Below are 13470 nucleotides of genomic sequence, written 5' to 3' on the forward strand. Positions count from 1 at the left end.
CAGAGCCGCGCCCGTCGTGGCCTCCTTGTCCTCGGCGGCGCCCACCACGCTCTCGCGCAGAAGGCGGGCCAGGGCCTCCGCGACTGAACTGGCCGAGGCGCCCTGGGCAAGGGCCTCAGCGCGCCACTTGGCGACAATGGTCGGGTCAGCCACCTTGCGCGCCCACTCGGGCTTGGCCCGCAGAGCAGTCACGATACCGCGCACGTCGGCCTCCACCGGCGCCTTGGCCTCCCCCTCGTCGCGGTCGGATTGCGCTGTGCGGGTCCGCTTGTGGTCGGGCGACTTGGCGACATCGTCCGCCGCGCCGGCGTCGGGTGACACCACCTGCCCCAATTCGCCGTCTGCGTTGCTTTGTCTGCGCGTCCTCTTCATGTGTTGGGCGTTGTTTGTTTTGCTCGTGGTCTTGTCACACTGCTTTTAAACCACCACAAATTATTTTAGAAGAACATTTTCTATTTCGCCTTGCAGTGAAGCTGCGCAATTTTGGCCCACAGCTGCTGTGTTCAGTTTGTTTGAATTACTACTCTTTAACAGAGTTCCAAATACCACTTAAAAGTAGTGTTGTGCTGCTTCTGTGCCTCATTCTTGTGATATAGGTGGCTCTTGAGCCCCACACATGGAGTTCACCAACTTGTGCTCATTTTATCTTGTAAAAAGTTAAATATCCTCATCATGGAGCACACCTTCATCTATGTGGAGCTCCTTGAGCTTGGGCAGAGAGTGTAAGCAGTAGGGGACACTCTTGAGGTGGTTCTCTCTCAGTTCCAGGAACAAAAGTTTCTGAAGGCCTGTGGCAATAGAATTCTGTGTGAGTGGGTGTATGGATAACAAGCAAGCAAAGCATACCTCCATCCAAAGCAGTAGGAAGGTGGGCTATTTGGTTGTTGTTGAGGTAGAGCAGCTCAAGGAATTTTAGTTGAGTGAGTGCCACTGGCACTGATGTTAACTTGTTTCCTAGAAGTAGTTGGTGAGAGAAAACACTTTGATTGAATGTGTTGTGGGGGCTACCAATCAAGTAAAGCTTGTTGAGGTTCTTGAGATGGCCTATCTCTGGAGGGATGTTGGGCAGCTGGTTATCATTCAAGAACAGTTCATCCAGTGTCTCACCCAGACTGCAGATCTGGGCACAGGGATTGTAAGGGTGAGTTTCACTTGACACCACATGGCAGACACAAGCCACACCTACCTCAATTGGAAACTCAGAAAAGTTGTTGTGGTTGAGGTAGAGCTTTTCAATTGCTTGCCAGCCCTGTCCAATCCCCTCAGGCAGCTGCTCCAGCTGGTTGTTGTTGCAGTAGAACTTGACCAGCTTGCACCAGTTGGCAGCACTGCACATGCACACAGGTTGAGCACAGCCCCTCCTCAATGAAACAACAGGCAAAATACCTGTTGGGCAGGGATTGAAGTTGGTTGTCGTTGGCGTAGAAGAGGCTCAGGGATGCGAGTTGGCCCATCTCCTCGGGCAGCTCCTCCAACTCATTTCCGTTCACATGCAGCGTCTGTTCTCATATCAGTGCATGCGTGCGCGTGTGCGTGTGCGGCGGTGCGTGTGCGGCGGTGCGTGCATTGTAGATATTGCTGTGAACCTTGAGTGCCTGACAGTTGCCGATTGTGGAGGGAAGAGCCCGCAGCCGGTTGTTGTTAAGATGGAGGACGGAGAGCTGCGTGCAGCCGGAGAACAGTTCCGAGGGAAGCGACTCGAGGTGGTTGTCGTTGAGGTTGAGCTCCTGCAGCTTCGTCAGGCCGCCCACTTCGGCCGGGAGCAAGGCCAGCGCATTGGCGCTCACGCAGAGGAACTGCACGTCGCGCCACCAGCCGCCCGGGCCGATCACCGTCGGGAGCCGCGTCAGGCCGTTCGTCTGCAGCATCACCTCTTGGGCGTCCCGCCCCACCTTCCCCGCCATCACCTGTTTTGTCGCACACGCACACGACGCTGAGCACCGTGGCCGAGGGAGTTAGAATATATTCCTTGGGGGGGGGGCTTACCGCGTCGAGGTCGACGTCGGTGAGGCTGCAGGAGTCTAGCTTGAGCACGGCTACCCCAGCGCCCTTCTGCTTGCGCGCCTTCTTGTACTCTGCGAGGCGCCGCGCCACCGCCTCATTCTTCGGCGCGCCTCCTTGCTGGTTGCCCATCTTGTTAGTTTATTTTATTGGTTGGTGGATTAATTTTGATATTCTTTTTTCAGGTTGAAATAATCCTACTCTTTTCGTTTTTATTTGGATGTAAATGAATGGAATGCACAACATGCGAAAGGTAAGGTATGGCTGGCCACAGCCCCAGCTTGAGCCTGAGGGGCCAGCCATGGTCACCAAAAAAGAGGAGAATGGGGGGGAGCGATTGAGTGGCCAAGAAAGCGCCCCAAAATGCAGCGAAGAACACACGACACGGTCCCCAGACGGAGCAAAGCTGTCACCGGTGAGAGGGCGCACCATAGCCACGCGGTGATTGTGTGCCGTGGGTGAACCCGACGCGGAGAGGCCAGCCACTCGCCCCATGGAGCTCTGAACGAGCAACACTGACGCCCTACCGCACACACTTCCCATCCGACACTACACAATGCAACGAGCCTCCTGTCTCTTCCTCTTCTTCGTCCTCTTTGCCCAAGCCGCATGGGGATTTCGTACACGTGCGTGCCGTCAACGCACACACTCACCGCACACACGCAATACGTAGGAACGCACGCGCACGCTAACTGTTGGTTTGGGCTCTTCAGAGCTGGCCCCGCTGCACGTGGCTGCCGATCCTTCCCAGAGAGTCGAGGGCGAGTACCTCGTCCTCCTACGCGAGGGCCTTAGCCGACCCCTCTGTGCGCACCACCACCACCACCTCCCGACAGCCTAGCAGTGCGTTAGGAGTGTTGCGTGGGCAATGGTGGCTGACCACAGGGCTTCACCGGTCAGTCGAGACGCAGGTGGCGAGCCTGCGCGCGGCCCTGTACGCCGCGGCTGACGGCAGTGAGCTGAAGCACGTGTTCGCCATCGGTCCCGACTTTCGCGCTTTGCACCTCAAACTCAGCCCCAGGTATAAAATGCCACGCACACACGCACACACGCATGCACACACAGCACGCACACGCACACACGCACACGCACACGCAAGCACACGCACACAATGACACCAGGGCTCTATGTTCACACCAACTGCCGTTATTGTTGTAGGCTTCTCGACATGGTGAGGCGACATCCCGATGTGGCTCTCGTTGAAGAGAACCAGGTGGTTCGCACGAGCGAAACCTGTCGACAACAGAAGGACGTCCCTTGGGTACGTGTGTGCCAACCCCGACTCCGTCGTGCCATGGTATCACACTTATTTACACGTCACTATAGAATCTGGGTCGCATTGACACGCATGAGCTGGCGCGGGTGGACGACGACTACTCGTACGGCTTTACCGGCCGGGGTGTTGACGTCTTCATCATCGACACGTATGTCAAGCCTTTGGAACTAACTTTGTTTATTTTGAGTCGGGTCCTGACCATCCTTGTCCTGCACGCACACAGGGGCATCTTGACGAGCCACGTCGAGTTCGGAGGCAGAGCCGAGTGGGGCGCCAACTTTGGCGACCAGAGCGACTTTGATTGCAACGGCCATGGCACGCATGTCGCGGGCATCGTGGCCGGCCATCGCTATGGCGTAGCCAAGAACGCCACCGTCATCGCCGTAAACCGACCCTCCACCACCAAACGCACTCACAACCTGCGCTCGTGATGCCCATAGCTTCTTCCTGTCTCTTTCTGCCTTGCACAGGTTAAGGTGCTGGGCTGCGCTGGCGCGGGCTCGTGGGACGCCGTGATCTCCGGCGTGCAGTGGACCGCGGAGCAGGCCAAGAAGCGCGGCAGGCCCGCGGTGGCCAACATGTCCCTTAGCGGCGGCAAGAGTCCAACCGCCAACGCCGCCGTAGCCGGTACCCGCGCCATCTGTCCCGGTGACCACCTACAGACTTGAATCATCTCAACTCTGTCCCCCCTCAGCGGCGGTGGCCCTGGGCGTGACAATCAGCGTAGCGGCGGGCAACGAGTTCTCAGACGCGTGCACCAGGTCGCCGGCCATGGTACCCACCGTGCTCACCGTGGCCGCCACCTACGTGGCCGACGAGAACGAGACGGCGACGGCAACCACGGTCCGGCGGGACCGGCGCGCCGACTTCTCCAACTACGGCACCTGCGTGAACATCGCGGCGCCGGGCAAGGACATCCGATCGGCGTGGATCAACGACGGCGGCGGCAAGCCGGATGCCACCTACTACACCCTGTCGGGCACGTCGATGGCCAGCCCGCACGTGGCTGGCGTGGCGGCGCTGGTCCTGAGCCGGTTCCCGGAGGAGCAGTTGACGCCGCGCGAGGTGGGCGCGTACCTCCGCAAGCACGCCACGAACGGGGTGATCGACCTTGCGTGTGAGGAGGCCGCCCCGGACGACGAGCCGGCATGCCGCGCCACCCCAAACAAGCTCCTGTTCACCAACTGCTAACAAACACGATTTGGTACCACTGACCTTTGTGGAACAACCACTTTTGCATGGATGTGTCGGCAATCCTCGGTAGCTTAGTTGGTAGAGCGCACGGCTGTTAACCGTGAGGTCGCAGGTTCGAACCCTGCCCGGGGAGCTCTCCCTTTTCACTCAGCAGTGATCAAGTTTGTTGGCAGGGGTTACGCAGCAGGGAGCATGTAGCCAATGAACTTGCAGTCATTTGAAATGAGAGGTCACAAATGACTGTGGAATTTTTGTTGTGCTAAAATCATGAGATTGGACATTTTTGATTTACAGGGCAGTTTTGAAGATTTAGATTGCATGTGTGATTTTGACATGCTAGACTGCTTATAAGTCACATTGAGGGACTGGAGAATAAAATGATTTCATAAAAACTTGGTATTTGTGGAGTTAAAAGTGATTTTATCAGTGTGGAATGGAGTGTAATTTTAACTTCAGGAATAGGACCAAAAAAATGTGCATAGTCATTGTGTACATGTATGTGATAAAGTAAGTGTACCAAAACATGTACATGATAGGAAATTGGTCATTCCAGACCTTGACTGATGGCCCAGTTACAGCATCATATCTCTCATTACTACTGATGATGCATGTGGCTGGTTCCTACACATGCTGAGCTTCTGTCAGCAGTGCACCCTTGGCCTCCCATTCCAGGGTAAGCCCCTTGTGCCCACCCTCTGCCTGGCCACTGCACCACCCTCTGTTGTCCAGCAGCACCAGTGGGAAGTGGCAACCAGTGCAGATGCCCCACATGCAACCAGTGCAGATGCCCCACATCTCCCTGTGCTGTAGCCATGGGCACTGAAAGACACCCCACACACTCTCCCCACACAATAGCTGTGGGCACCAGAAGATGGTCCAGTCACAGTCTCCCACACAACTGGTGCCCTGTGCCCAAAAAGGTGACCCCTCCTTCTCCTCCATCACCTTCCTCACCATGTGCCTTTTGGCACTCCTTCTTTGTCTCTCCCTGCTGCCATTGGGGTTCAGGAAACTTACTAAAAGTTGTGTTGCACAACTTCAGCCACCAGCCACTTGACTTCCGTTGAAACAAGAAAAGAAAGCTCCCCGGGCAGGGTTCGAACCTGCGACCTCACGGTTAACAGCCGTGCGCTCTACCAACTAAGCTACCGAGGATTAATTGCTTTCAGTTGGGAGATGGCTACTGTTTCAATCGAGAGGTCAGTTTCGCTGATCAGTGAAGCTCCCGGATCGGTGACGGAGGACCCAAGAGAATGTCCTGATCTTACGCTTTCTACATTGCACACATCTGAAATCGTTATTAATTGATCCATGAATCGCATAGACAAGTTTTTCAGCCTCGCTGCAGAGGAGGCGAAGCAGAGCGACATGCACTACAAGCACGGGGCTGTGATCGTCAAGGGCGGTCACGTCGTGGCAAAGGGCCACAACTCTCGTCGCAGCAGGGTGGAGGGCGAGAACTATTGGTACTGTTACAATCTCCTCCACAAATTTACAACATTTTAATCGCCTCCCCCCCAGCTCCACCCACGCCGAAATGAACTCCCTGTATCGTTTTGAAGCGGGCTCTGAACCCAAAGAAGGGCAACAACAAGAACAAGAAGAAGAACGCCAATAAGCACCGGTACCACTTACATCTCTTCTTTTCTCTCTACGTGAAGAACAAAAACTCACTGTCGCTGATCCACAGACTCAAGCGGGTGAAGGGGTGCGACATATACGTGGTACGGTTGGACGGGGCGGGTCTGGGCGAGTCCCGGCCCTGCCACCTCTGTCTCGAGTGGCTCCGCGCGTGCGGAGTCAAGCGCGTGTTCTACAGCGTGCGACCGCAGCAGCAGGCCGCTGCGGCAGCTCAGCCAGTTGGCGACGACGATGGGTCTCCTCCTGTCGCCGCTGCAGGCGCCGTGCGCTGGGTGAAGCAGGTGCGTTGCATGCACACATGACATGCTACAGAGAGCTTGAGCTGACCGGTGCGCAATCCGTACCAGACCCTCGAGGCGCTGTGTGCCGAAACACAGTACGTCACCTTGTCCGAGCGTTTCCTCAGCAGCCGTGCCACCAACGTACATTCTTCTTCCATTTCCTCCGTTACGCGCTCATGTCATTGTCTCATCGTCACCATCGTCTCTCTCTCACACACACAGGGCCGTTGGCATGAGCCGCCAAACCACAACCACTAGTTGCCACCCCATCAACACTCACCCAATAAAGCAGCAGACTTTGTTCAAGAACGTCAGTTCATTGGCCTCGCCATACATGATCACGTAACCAATCACCCGCAACCAACTACTGAACGACGAGTGTGACGCCGTTGGTGGTGGTGGGGTTGTGCGGGTTGTAGCTCTCGGACCAGGCCTCGCCCTCCCAGTTGGAGTTCCAGAGGCCGATGTTGACGTTGTAGTTGCCCACCGGCGTGTCGCTCGGGATGGTGGCGTCGAACGTGTACACGTACGACGTGCGCGCCGCAAGGTCGCCCTCCCAGAACTCCTCCACGATCTTCTGCTGTACCTCCCCCGGCACAGCAAAGCTGTTTGTCGCACGCGCGCGTGATGTGAGCTGCAGCTCGGAGCTAAACAGTACAACACGCAACGCACAACCCTCAACGGTTTCAGTACATACCTGAAGCCGACCTTGGCGTTGGTGTAGGCGCTGGTGGCGGTGTTGACGTGGAAGGTGATGGTAGTGGAGCCGCCGCGTGCGACCGGGTTGGTGGTGAGGCTCACGCGGTCGATGGTGGGATCAGGCGGGTAGACCGTGAGTATGGCCAGGTCGGTGTTCCACGCGATATTGTCCCAGTCGGCGTCCCACACGATGACGGTGAGCCAGTAGCGGCCGGCCCGGGCCGTGGGCGCGATGGTGGGGGTGAAGGTGAAGGTCTGCGACGCAAAGGCGCCCAGGCTGAAGTCCACCCACTGCTTGGCGATGTTGTTGGTGTCGAGGTACTCGCCCTCGGGCGACAGGTGGTAGCCCACCTTGCCATTGACGATGGCCGCCGAGCCGACGTTGACCCGCGTGGTGACGGTGATTGTCGAGCCGGGCGTGGCCGTTGACGGGCTCACCGAGTGCGGGCCGGTCGTGGTGAGCGTGGGCGTCGACTGGCGCGTCGGGCTCGGTGTGCGCGTGGGGGAGACCGACGCGGCGGCGCGAGTCGGCGTTGGCGTGCGGGTGGGCGAGACCGACGCGGCGGCGCGAGTCGGAGTTGGCGTGCGAGTGGGCGAGACCGACGCGGCGGCGCGAGTCGGGTTGGCGTGCGCGTGGGCGATGCCGACGCTGGAACGCGGGTCGGGGTGGGCGTGCGCGTGGGCGAAGCTGAAGCGGCGGCGGTATTGAGCTGAATGGTGACAGTGGCACCCTGCTGGGCGCTGCTGAGGGTGACCGGCACCGTGCGCGAGACGCCGCCGTACGAGGCCGTGATCTGGTGCTGGCCGTAGAACGAGCGGACCGACGCGAAGCCGGTGGAGTTGGTCGCGGCCGTGGCGTTGGTCCACCACTGCTTGAAGACCAGGTCCAGGTACCGCGCGCCGGCCGGCTTGGCCTGCCAGCTGGTGCGGAACAGGGCGCACTGCGGGCAGTAGTGGAGGCCCTCCCAGAAGCCCCACTGCAGAATGCGCCGGACGCGGGGCTGGCTGAAGAAGAAGCGCACGTAGTCCTCGAGGTAGTCGGCCTGCAACAGCTCGTCGAACGTGTCCATATCGAGCTCGGTCACGCTGGCCTTCATCGCCGCGTCCACCGCAAGAATGCTGACAATGTCATCCAGTTAGCGGCGCACGACACGCACGACACGACACGACACGCACACGACCCAGGGCGAGAGTTGAGTGGTACCTGTTGAGGCGGGACTGGAGGGTGTCCATGGGGATGAACATGTGGCCGATGTGGGACTGGAGGCCGAATCCGTGGATGTTGGAGGTCCGGCTGCGTATATCGGCCACGAAGTTGATCGTGTACTGGCGCCTGAGGTTGTTGGTGCCCTCCACCACGTGGTAGTCGTTCACCACCAGCTGCGGCGTCTTCGGGTTGCCGCCGGCCGTCAGCTTGGACCAACTAGCCGCCACCAGCATAAAACAAGCCAATCAGCCAACAATTTAAATAAGAATAAAAAACAAAACAAGATACACGGATAGATATGTAGAAATATATATACCAGTAGTCAAAGAGGTCGGCCGAGAAGCTGTTGCCGAGCACGCCGTTGGACTGGGTCACGCCCGGAGAGGCGACCTGGCCCTGGACGTCGTAGTTATCGAGCGGCTCGTTGATGACGTCCCACTCGTGGATGTAGGGCCTGGTCCTGGTGATGATGTCTAACAATATGACACCCAGCATTGCCATCAGCATTGCTTCACGTGACCACAGACATGAGGTGAGATGGCTTGATGCGTACCGTCCGCGTGGGCGTAGATGGCATTACGCAGCTCGGTGGCGCCCATCGTCCAGTAGCGCTGGGGGGTGTAATCGTAGTGGAAGCCCGGCCACAGGATGACGTGGCCGTTGGAGGTCAGGTTGTTGCTCGCGGCCCAGCTCAGAGCGCTCAGCGAAGACGCTCCATTATCCGCTTCCTGTTTTTATATTTTTAAACAAATTATCCATATTAGGAAATAAATATGTCATAAATTTGTATTGCGAATATAAAAGGTTTAAAGGACAGGGGCTGTACCCAGTAGACCTGCTTGAGACCGTTCTCGAGGACGATGTAGTTGAAGTACTCCAGGATCTTGGCCTTGTAGGTCGGGTTGCTGTTGTCGGCGATCGTCCAGTGGTCGACGGCCGTACCCAAGGGGAACTCGTGCCTCTGCTGCAGCACCTTGACCGACGCCCCTGCGTAGGAGTAGGAGAACATGTCATTTGATTCATCCACTTCTACCCCCCCTCCTGGTAGCGAAGCGGTTCATGCTTACCCCCAACCATCATCCTCTTCATCAAAAAGACAAAGAAAAGAAGAGGCGCATCATACCAGAGATGGCGTTGCCGTTGGAGTCGACGACCTTGACGTTGAGCGGACCCTTCCGCACGTTCTCGATGCGCTGGTTGGCGCTCACCTTCCACGCGGCTGTGCTGATGCCGCGCCCCGGGTAGTAGAACTTGTAGAGCGATGACGGCGGCTGCGTAGCGCCGTAGTACTGGAGCGATGTGATCGCGATGTCGAACGTCTGGGGTCCCTCTCCCCACTAGCAAGTAGCGCACCCAAGAACACGAGATGGTCAACAAGATGAAAAAGATGTAAGATGCGTCAATTGAAAGATGAACAAAAGAAAGTAGATTGAGGGAGGAGGCAGGGCACCTGGAACATGAAGCCGGGCGGGTTGGCGTTGGTGTGGGTGTCGCTGGCCTTGAAGGCGATCGCGTAGTCGCACCAACTGGTGGAGTCGCACGGGTAGGTGGTCTCCAGCGAGTTGCTGTACGTGTCCGGGTAGAGCGGCCGGAACACGAGGACGCCCTGCACGCCCTGGCCCGCCGGGAAGTTGGGCTGGCCCGCCACCTGGCGCACCGAGAACTTGACCAGGTACCAGTGGCCCTCCGGCACGCCGCCGGAGGGCATCGTGGTCCGGATCTGCACGCCGTTGTCCCACACATTGAGCGTCGCGACGAGACGCTGATCCGCAGCGCCGTGGCGGCCGGGCCGCCGGTGCCGAGCGAGACCTGCTCATAATATAATAATAATAAAAAAAGGAGAGAAATAAGTGAGATAATAAAAGGCCGTGTTGAGTTAAAATTATATATGTGGCCAATGGTGGTGACGGATCAATGTAGGACCGACACAGGAGTGAAGAAGAGGAAGGGGTGGAAGTGGGGTGGCGTACGGTGGACATGGAGGCGGTGCCGCTGGTGTAGAAGTTGGCGCCGGCGAGGTCAAAGGGGATGTCGGTCTGGGCGTTGGCCATCAACACTGCGGCCAGCAGCACCAGAGAGGCAACTAGTGCTCTCGTCGTGCAGTGCATTTGTATTTTGATTGACCTCCGGAGCTGGTACAATCAAAGAGAGAACAGAGGGAGGAGCTGTGGCACGCAGAGAAGAGCACAAGAAAGGAGGCGTTCAGGCAGGTAGCATCACGCAAGACGAGCGGCGCAACCAAACGACCAACCGCACGACAAGGCGGCACACGAAGTGCGGATATGGCACAGTGGCGCGGTGAAGAGATTATTGCCGAATAACTCCGCTCATTTCAAACGCAGATCCCCTACAACGCCAGCAAATCAGGAAATGGCCGGTGATGTTCATGACTGATCACCTCGCCCAATCGGGCACTTCCACGATGAGTTAATGACATGTTCTTGCACGTTCTGTCATTATGGTCCTTTGGCCCGTGCAAGTAGGAGCAGGGCATCCTGCTGCCGATGCACTTGCCCTTTTTCACCTCGGAGCCACAACACGCGGGCCGCCAGCCTGCGGCCCATTGTTGAGGACTGGTTGAGTACAAAAGAACGAAGCGATGGATGAATGAGGGGGGGGAGGAAGAATGAAGCGAAGGGGGTGGTGTGAGGCGCGTACTGTGCAGGTCTTGCAATCCACCTGTAGGTCGGAACGGTAACACTGATCAATTGGTCAGTCAATTGAATTGGGTGGGGCTCGGACTCATCCCTTGGGCGACTCTGGAGGCGACCAGGAGGGCCAGCAGCAAGGTGGTGCGCTGCCAGGCGAGCGGAGGTAAAAACGCGGCATGTCTCACCTCCTCTCTTCTTTCACTTCCGTCCTACGGCTTTCTCCTTCTTGTGTGGTTGTCGATTGAACCCACCTTCCGCGAACCAATCACCTAGGCCCTTTGAATAACGATTGCGTGAGCAGCAAAGGGAGAGTTTATGTTTGAGCTTGGCCTGGGCACCTCTACTCGTCCATGGTGGATGACGATGACATCATGTTCGCTCCGGCTGGCGGCGATGGTGGTGGCGCCATCTCTACCGTCGTGGCAACGTCGCCGTTGACATCCTCCTCTTGCGCACATTCCTCGCCGCCGTCGCAGTCCTCGGGATAGCGTGCGCGCAGCTCCGGGTTGGGAACGAACCTACGCGCCTGCTCGTCGAAGCGCGTAAAGAAGGCCCCCACCTGCGCATGCTCCACCGGGCGCGCCTCCTCCGGCAGCTCGATGTTCTCTTGAGCCACTACACACGACAAAGCACATTTGAGTATCTAGGCGGAGCGCTTCGCGTGAATGGAATTCCTTTGGTGGTGGCGGTGGTGGGCTCGGTAGGGGTACCGTAGGTGGTCCAGTTGCCGGGCTTGTCCCTCAGGTCGACCAGGACCGAGTAGAACGGCTGGTTTCTGCCCCGTGGCAGGTCGTCCACACGCATCTCTCTGATCCACCTGCACCAGTAATAGCCGATGTCAACACGCACGCACGCACGCACGCACACACACACACACACACACACACACACACACACACACGAAGAGGAGCGTACGCAGAAGTGGCAGAGCAGACGGTGTCCCAACCGTAGATCACGCCGCGGTAGGCGTGGCGAATATGGTTGATGACCTGGCCCACCCGGAATCGCAGCTTCTCCGGCTCGGCCGGCCTGCGCTTGGGCGGAGTGGCTTCCTGAGCCGTCAGTTGGCCCTCGAGCGCGGCCATTAGCGTGCGCGCCTGCTCCACGTGCTCGACGTTGGTGCTCGTGTCCAACACCTGCGCGCCAACGCGTTGATGAGTGAACGTCAGCGGAACAGACATTCCTGGCATTCCAAGTGTACGCACTCGCTGAATGAGCGGCCGGGCCTCGATGAACTGATCGAGGAGCATGTGGAGGCGTCCGCAGGTGAGCAGATCCTCGGCAGAGTTTTCGCCCCGCAGGATGAGCAGCTGCTTGGCCACGCCCAGCAGTTTGTCTGCGCAGACAAACACACGCGGCGCCGCGTGTGAGCCGGCAAGAGACAAAAAAGAGGGGAAACCGACAGAAGTGGGGCTTGAGGCCCGTACCAGTCTGGCGGAGGCGTTGGTAGACCCCGAGGAGGTTGGCCAGCATCCGCTCGTATACGACGATGTGGCCCACCGGGCGAAGCAGATCGGGCGTGAAGAACGTCATGCCCATGGCCGCCAGCATCTCGCGACAGTCCTAATTGTCATTTTGATTTTTGATTAAGTGATTTCGTTAATTGTGAGAGTTTTGTGGGAAGAGGAGCAGTACGTCTGGCGTCAGGTGGCGCCCCTCGGCGAAGGCGTCGATAAAAATCTCTCCCCCGGCTGGGTTCGTGTATTTGACCATGAAGTGGCCTGTTGGTGTTGGGGAGAGGACTTGTGTGGTTAGTGGGGGGCGTTCTTGTAGAGTAGGAGAGCATCGTACCAGGCATGCCGATCATGTCGATTCGAATACCGAGCCGCCGACAGACCGCGGCGTATACCAAAGCCAGAGCTGAATGTGACAGAGGAGGAGACAAGTCAGCCAACAGAATACAATGGCGACGATGGCGATGGTGATAATGAGACGACGACTACAACAGAAAGAGAGGGAGGGGCTCACTGATTGGAATGCCCATCCTCTTCTCCAGCACTTGGTCGATGAGGCTGTTGGTAGAAAGAGAGAGATGGTTAGTAGTTAAAAGCAACATCACATGAGCTCGCTGGTGTCTGGCGCACCTGTTGTTCGGATTCATGTAGTCGTTGACGTTGCCGGTGAACCCGAGGTAGTCGTACAGGGTGGTGTTGACCTCGCTCAAAATCCTGCCTTCGTCCACTCCCTCGATCTCCTTCCCGCGCGCCACCACCGCTGTCCCCTCCTCCCCGTCCACCGCCGCGCTCTGCGCGAGTCGCTGTCGCACAGTGCCGGCGATCTCGTCCAACTCTCTGTACACCTTCCGCCGCACGTTGAGATCCGTCGTGTGTTCCCAAGACGCTATCAAGACGGCGCCCTCCTCGATGTCGATCTCGCGCTTGACGCTGCCGTTTCGCTTCCTTCGTCGCTCAGAGTCTCCCTCGTCTTCTTCTTCTTCTTCTTCTGGAGGTTCTCCGCCTCTCCCACCGCTGCTGCTGCTACTACTGGTGCAACTACTACCACTACTGCTGCTGCTGGATT

The 13470-nt window shown here is 57.8% G+C and overlaps 6 protein-coding genes and 1 pseudogene across 6 annotated transcripts in view; 2 read left to right on the plus strand and 5 right to left on the minus strand.

Annotated features, from left to right (window-relative positions):
• ACA1_128810 (uncharacterized protein) overlaps positions 1–372 on the minus strand; it is a gene marked incomplete at both ends in the record, with an annotated part of 1892 nt that extends 1520 nt beyond the window's left edge. Inside the window, one exon of the mRNA XM_004338939.1 lies at positions 46–372. Coding sequence (XP_004338987.1) covers positions 46–372 — 327 coding nt within the window. The remainder of the gene's footprint in view (positions 1–45) is intronic.
• Positions 373–657: 285 nt separating this feature from the next.
• On the minus strand, positions 658–2133 carry ACA1_128820 (leucine rich repeat domain containing protein; the record flags this gene model as incomplete). Its single annotated transcript, XM_004338940.1, has 7 exons — positions 658–788; positions 847–954; positions 1009–1120; positions 1187–1328; positions 1387–1499; positions 1587–1907; positions 1987–2133. The coding sequence occupies 7 exons, from the start codon at positions 2131–2133 to the stop codon at positions 658–660; spliced, it is 1074 nt and encodes a 357-aa protein (XP_004338988.1).
• A 424-nt stretch (positions 2134–2557) lies between these two features.
• ACA1_128830 (encystationmediating serine proteinase) lies at positions 2558–4468 on the plus strand (the record flags this gene model as incomplete). The annotated part of the gene is made up of 8 exons (XM_004338941.1): positions 2558–2621; positions 2715–2807; positions 2887–3022; positions 3160–3262; positions 3328–3425; positions 3501–3660; positions 3748–3904; positions 3972–4468. 8 exons carry the CDS (start codon positions 2558–2560, stop codon positions 4466–4468), a joined length of 1308 nt encoding a protein of 435 aa, XP_004338989.1.
• A 1314-nt stretch (positions 4469–5782) lies between these two features.
• On the plus strand, positions 5783–6651 carry ACA1_128840 (cytidine and deoxycytidylate deaminase zincbinding region domain containing protein; the record flags this gene model as incomplete). The annotated part of the gene is made up of 5 exons (XM_004338942.1): positions 5783–5917; positions 6034–6095; positions 6162–6393; positions 6460–6534; positions 6616–6651. 5 exons carry the CDS (start codon positions 5783–5785, stop codon positions 6649–6651), a joined length of 540 nt encoding a protein of 179 aa, XP_004338990.1.
• A 106-nt stretch (positions 6652–6757) lies between these two features.
• On the minus strand, positions 6758–10407 carry ACA1_128850 (glycosyl hydrolase family 10, putative; the record flags this gene model as incomplete). The annotated part of the gene is made up of 10 exons (XM_004338943.1): positions 6758–6998; positions 7091–7802; positions 7823–8211; positions 8297–8515; positions 8616–8772; positions 8853–9027; positions 9126–9286; positions 9423–9636; positions 9750–10061; positions 10270–10407. The coding sequence occupies 10 exons, from the start codon at positions 10405–10407 to the stop codon at positions 6758–6760; spliced, it is 2718 nt and encodes a 905-aa protein (XP_004338991.1).
• An 883-nt stretch (positions 10408–11290) lies between these two features.
• ACA1_128860 lies at positions 11291–12501 on the minus strand (annotated as a pseudogene).
• Positions 12502–12549: 48 nt separating this feature from the next.
• Positions 12550–13468, minus strand: ACA1_128870 (TPR repeat-containing protein; the record flags this gene model as incomplete). Its single annotated transcript, XM_004338944.1, has 4 exons — positions 12550–12671; positions 12742–12810; positions 12919–12962; positions 13035–13468. Coding segments are annotated over 4 exons (669 nt in total), but the record flags the coding sequence as incomplete, so codon positions are not given.
• Positions 13469–13470: the final 2 nt, after the last annotated feature.

Source organism: Acanthamoeba castellanii (genome assembly GCF_000313135.1).
Source record: "Acanthamoeba castellanii str. Neff unplaced genomic scaffold scf7180000084697, whole genome shotgun sequence".
Classification (NCBI taxonomy): Eukaryota; Discosea; order Longamoebia; family Acanthamoebidae; genus Acanthamoeba; species Acanthamoeba castellanii.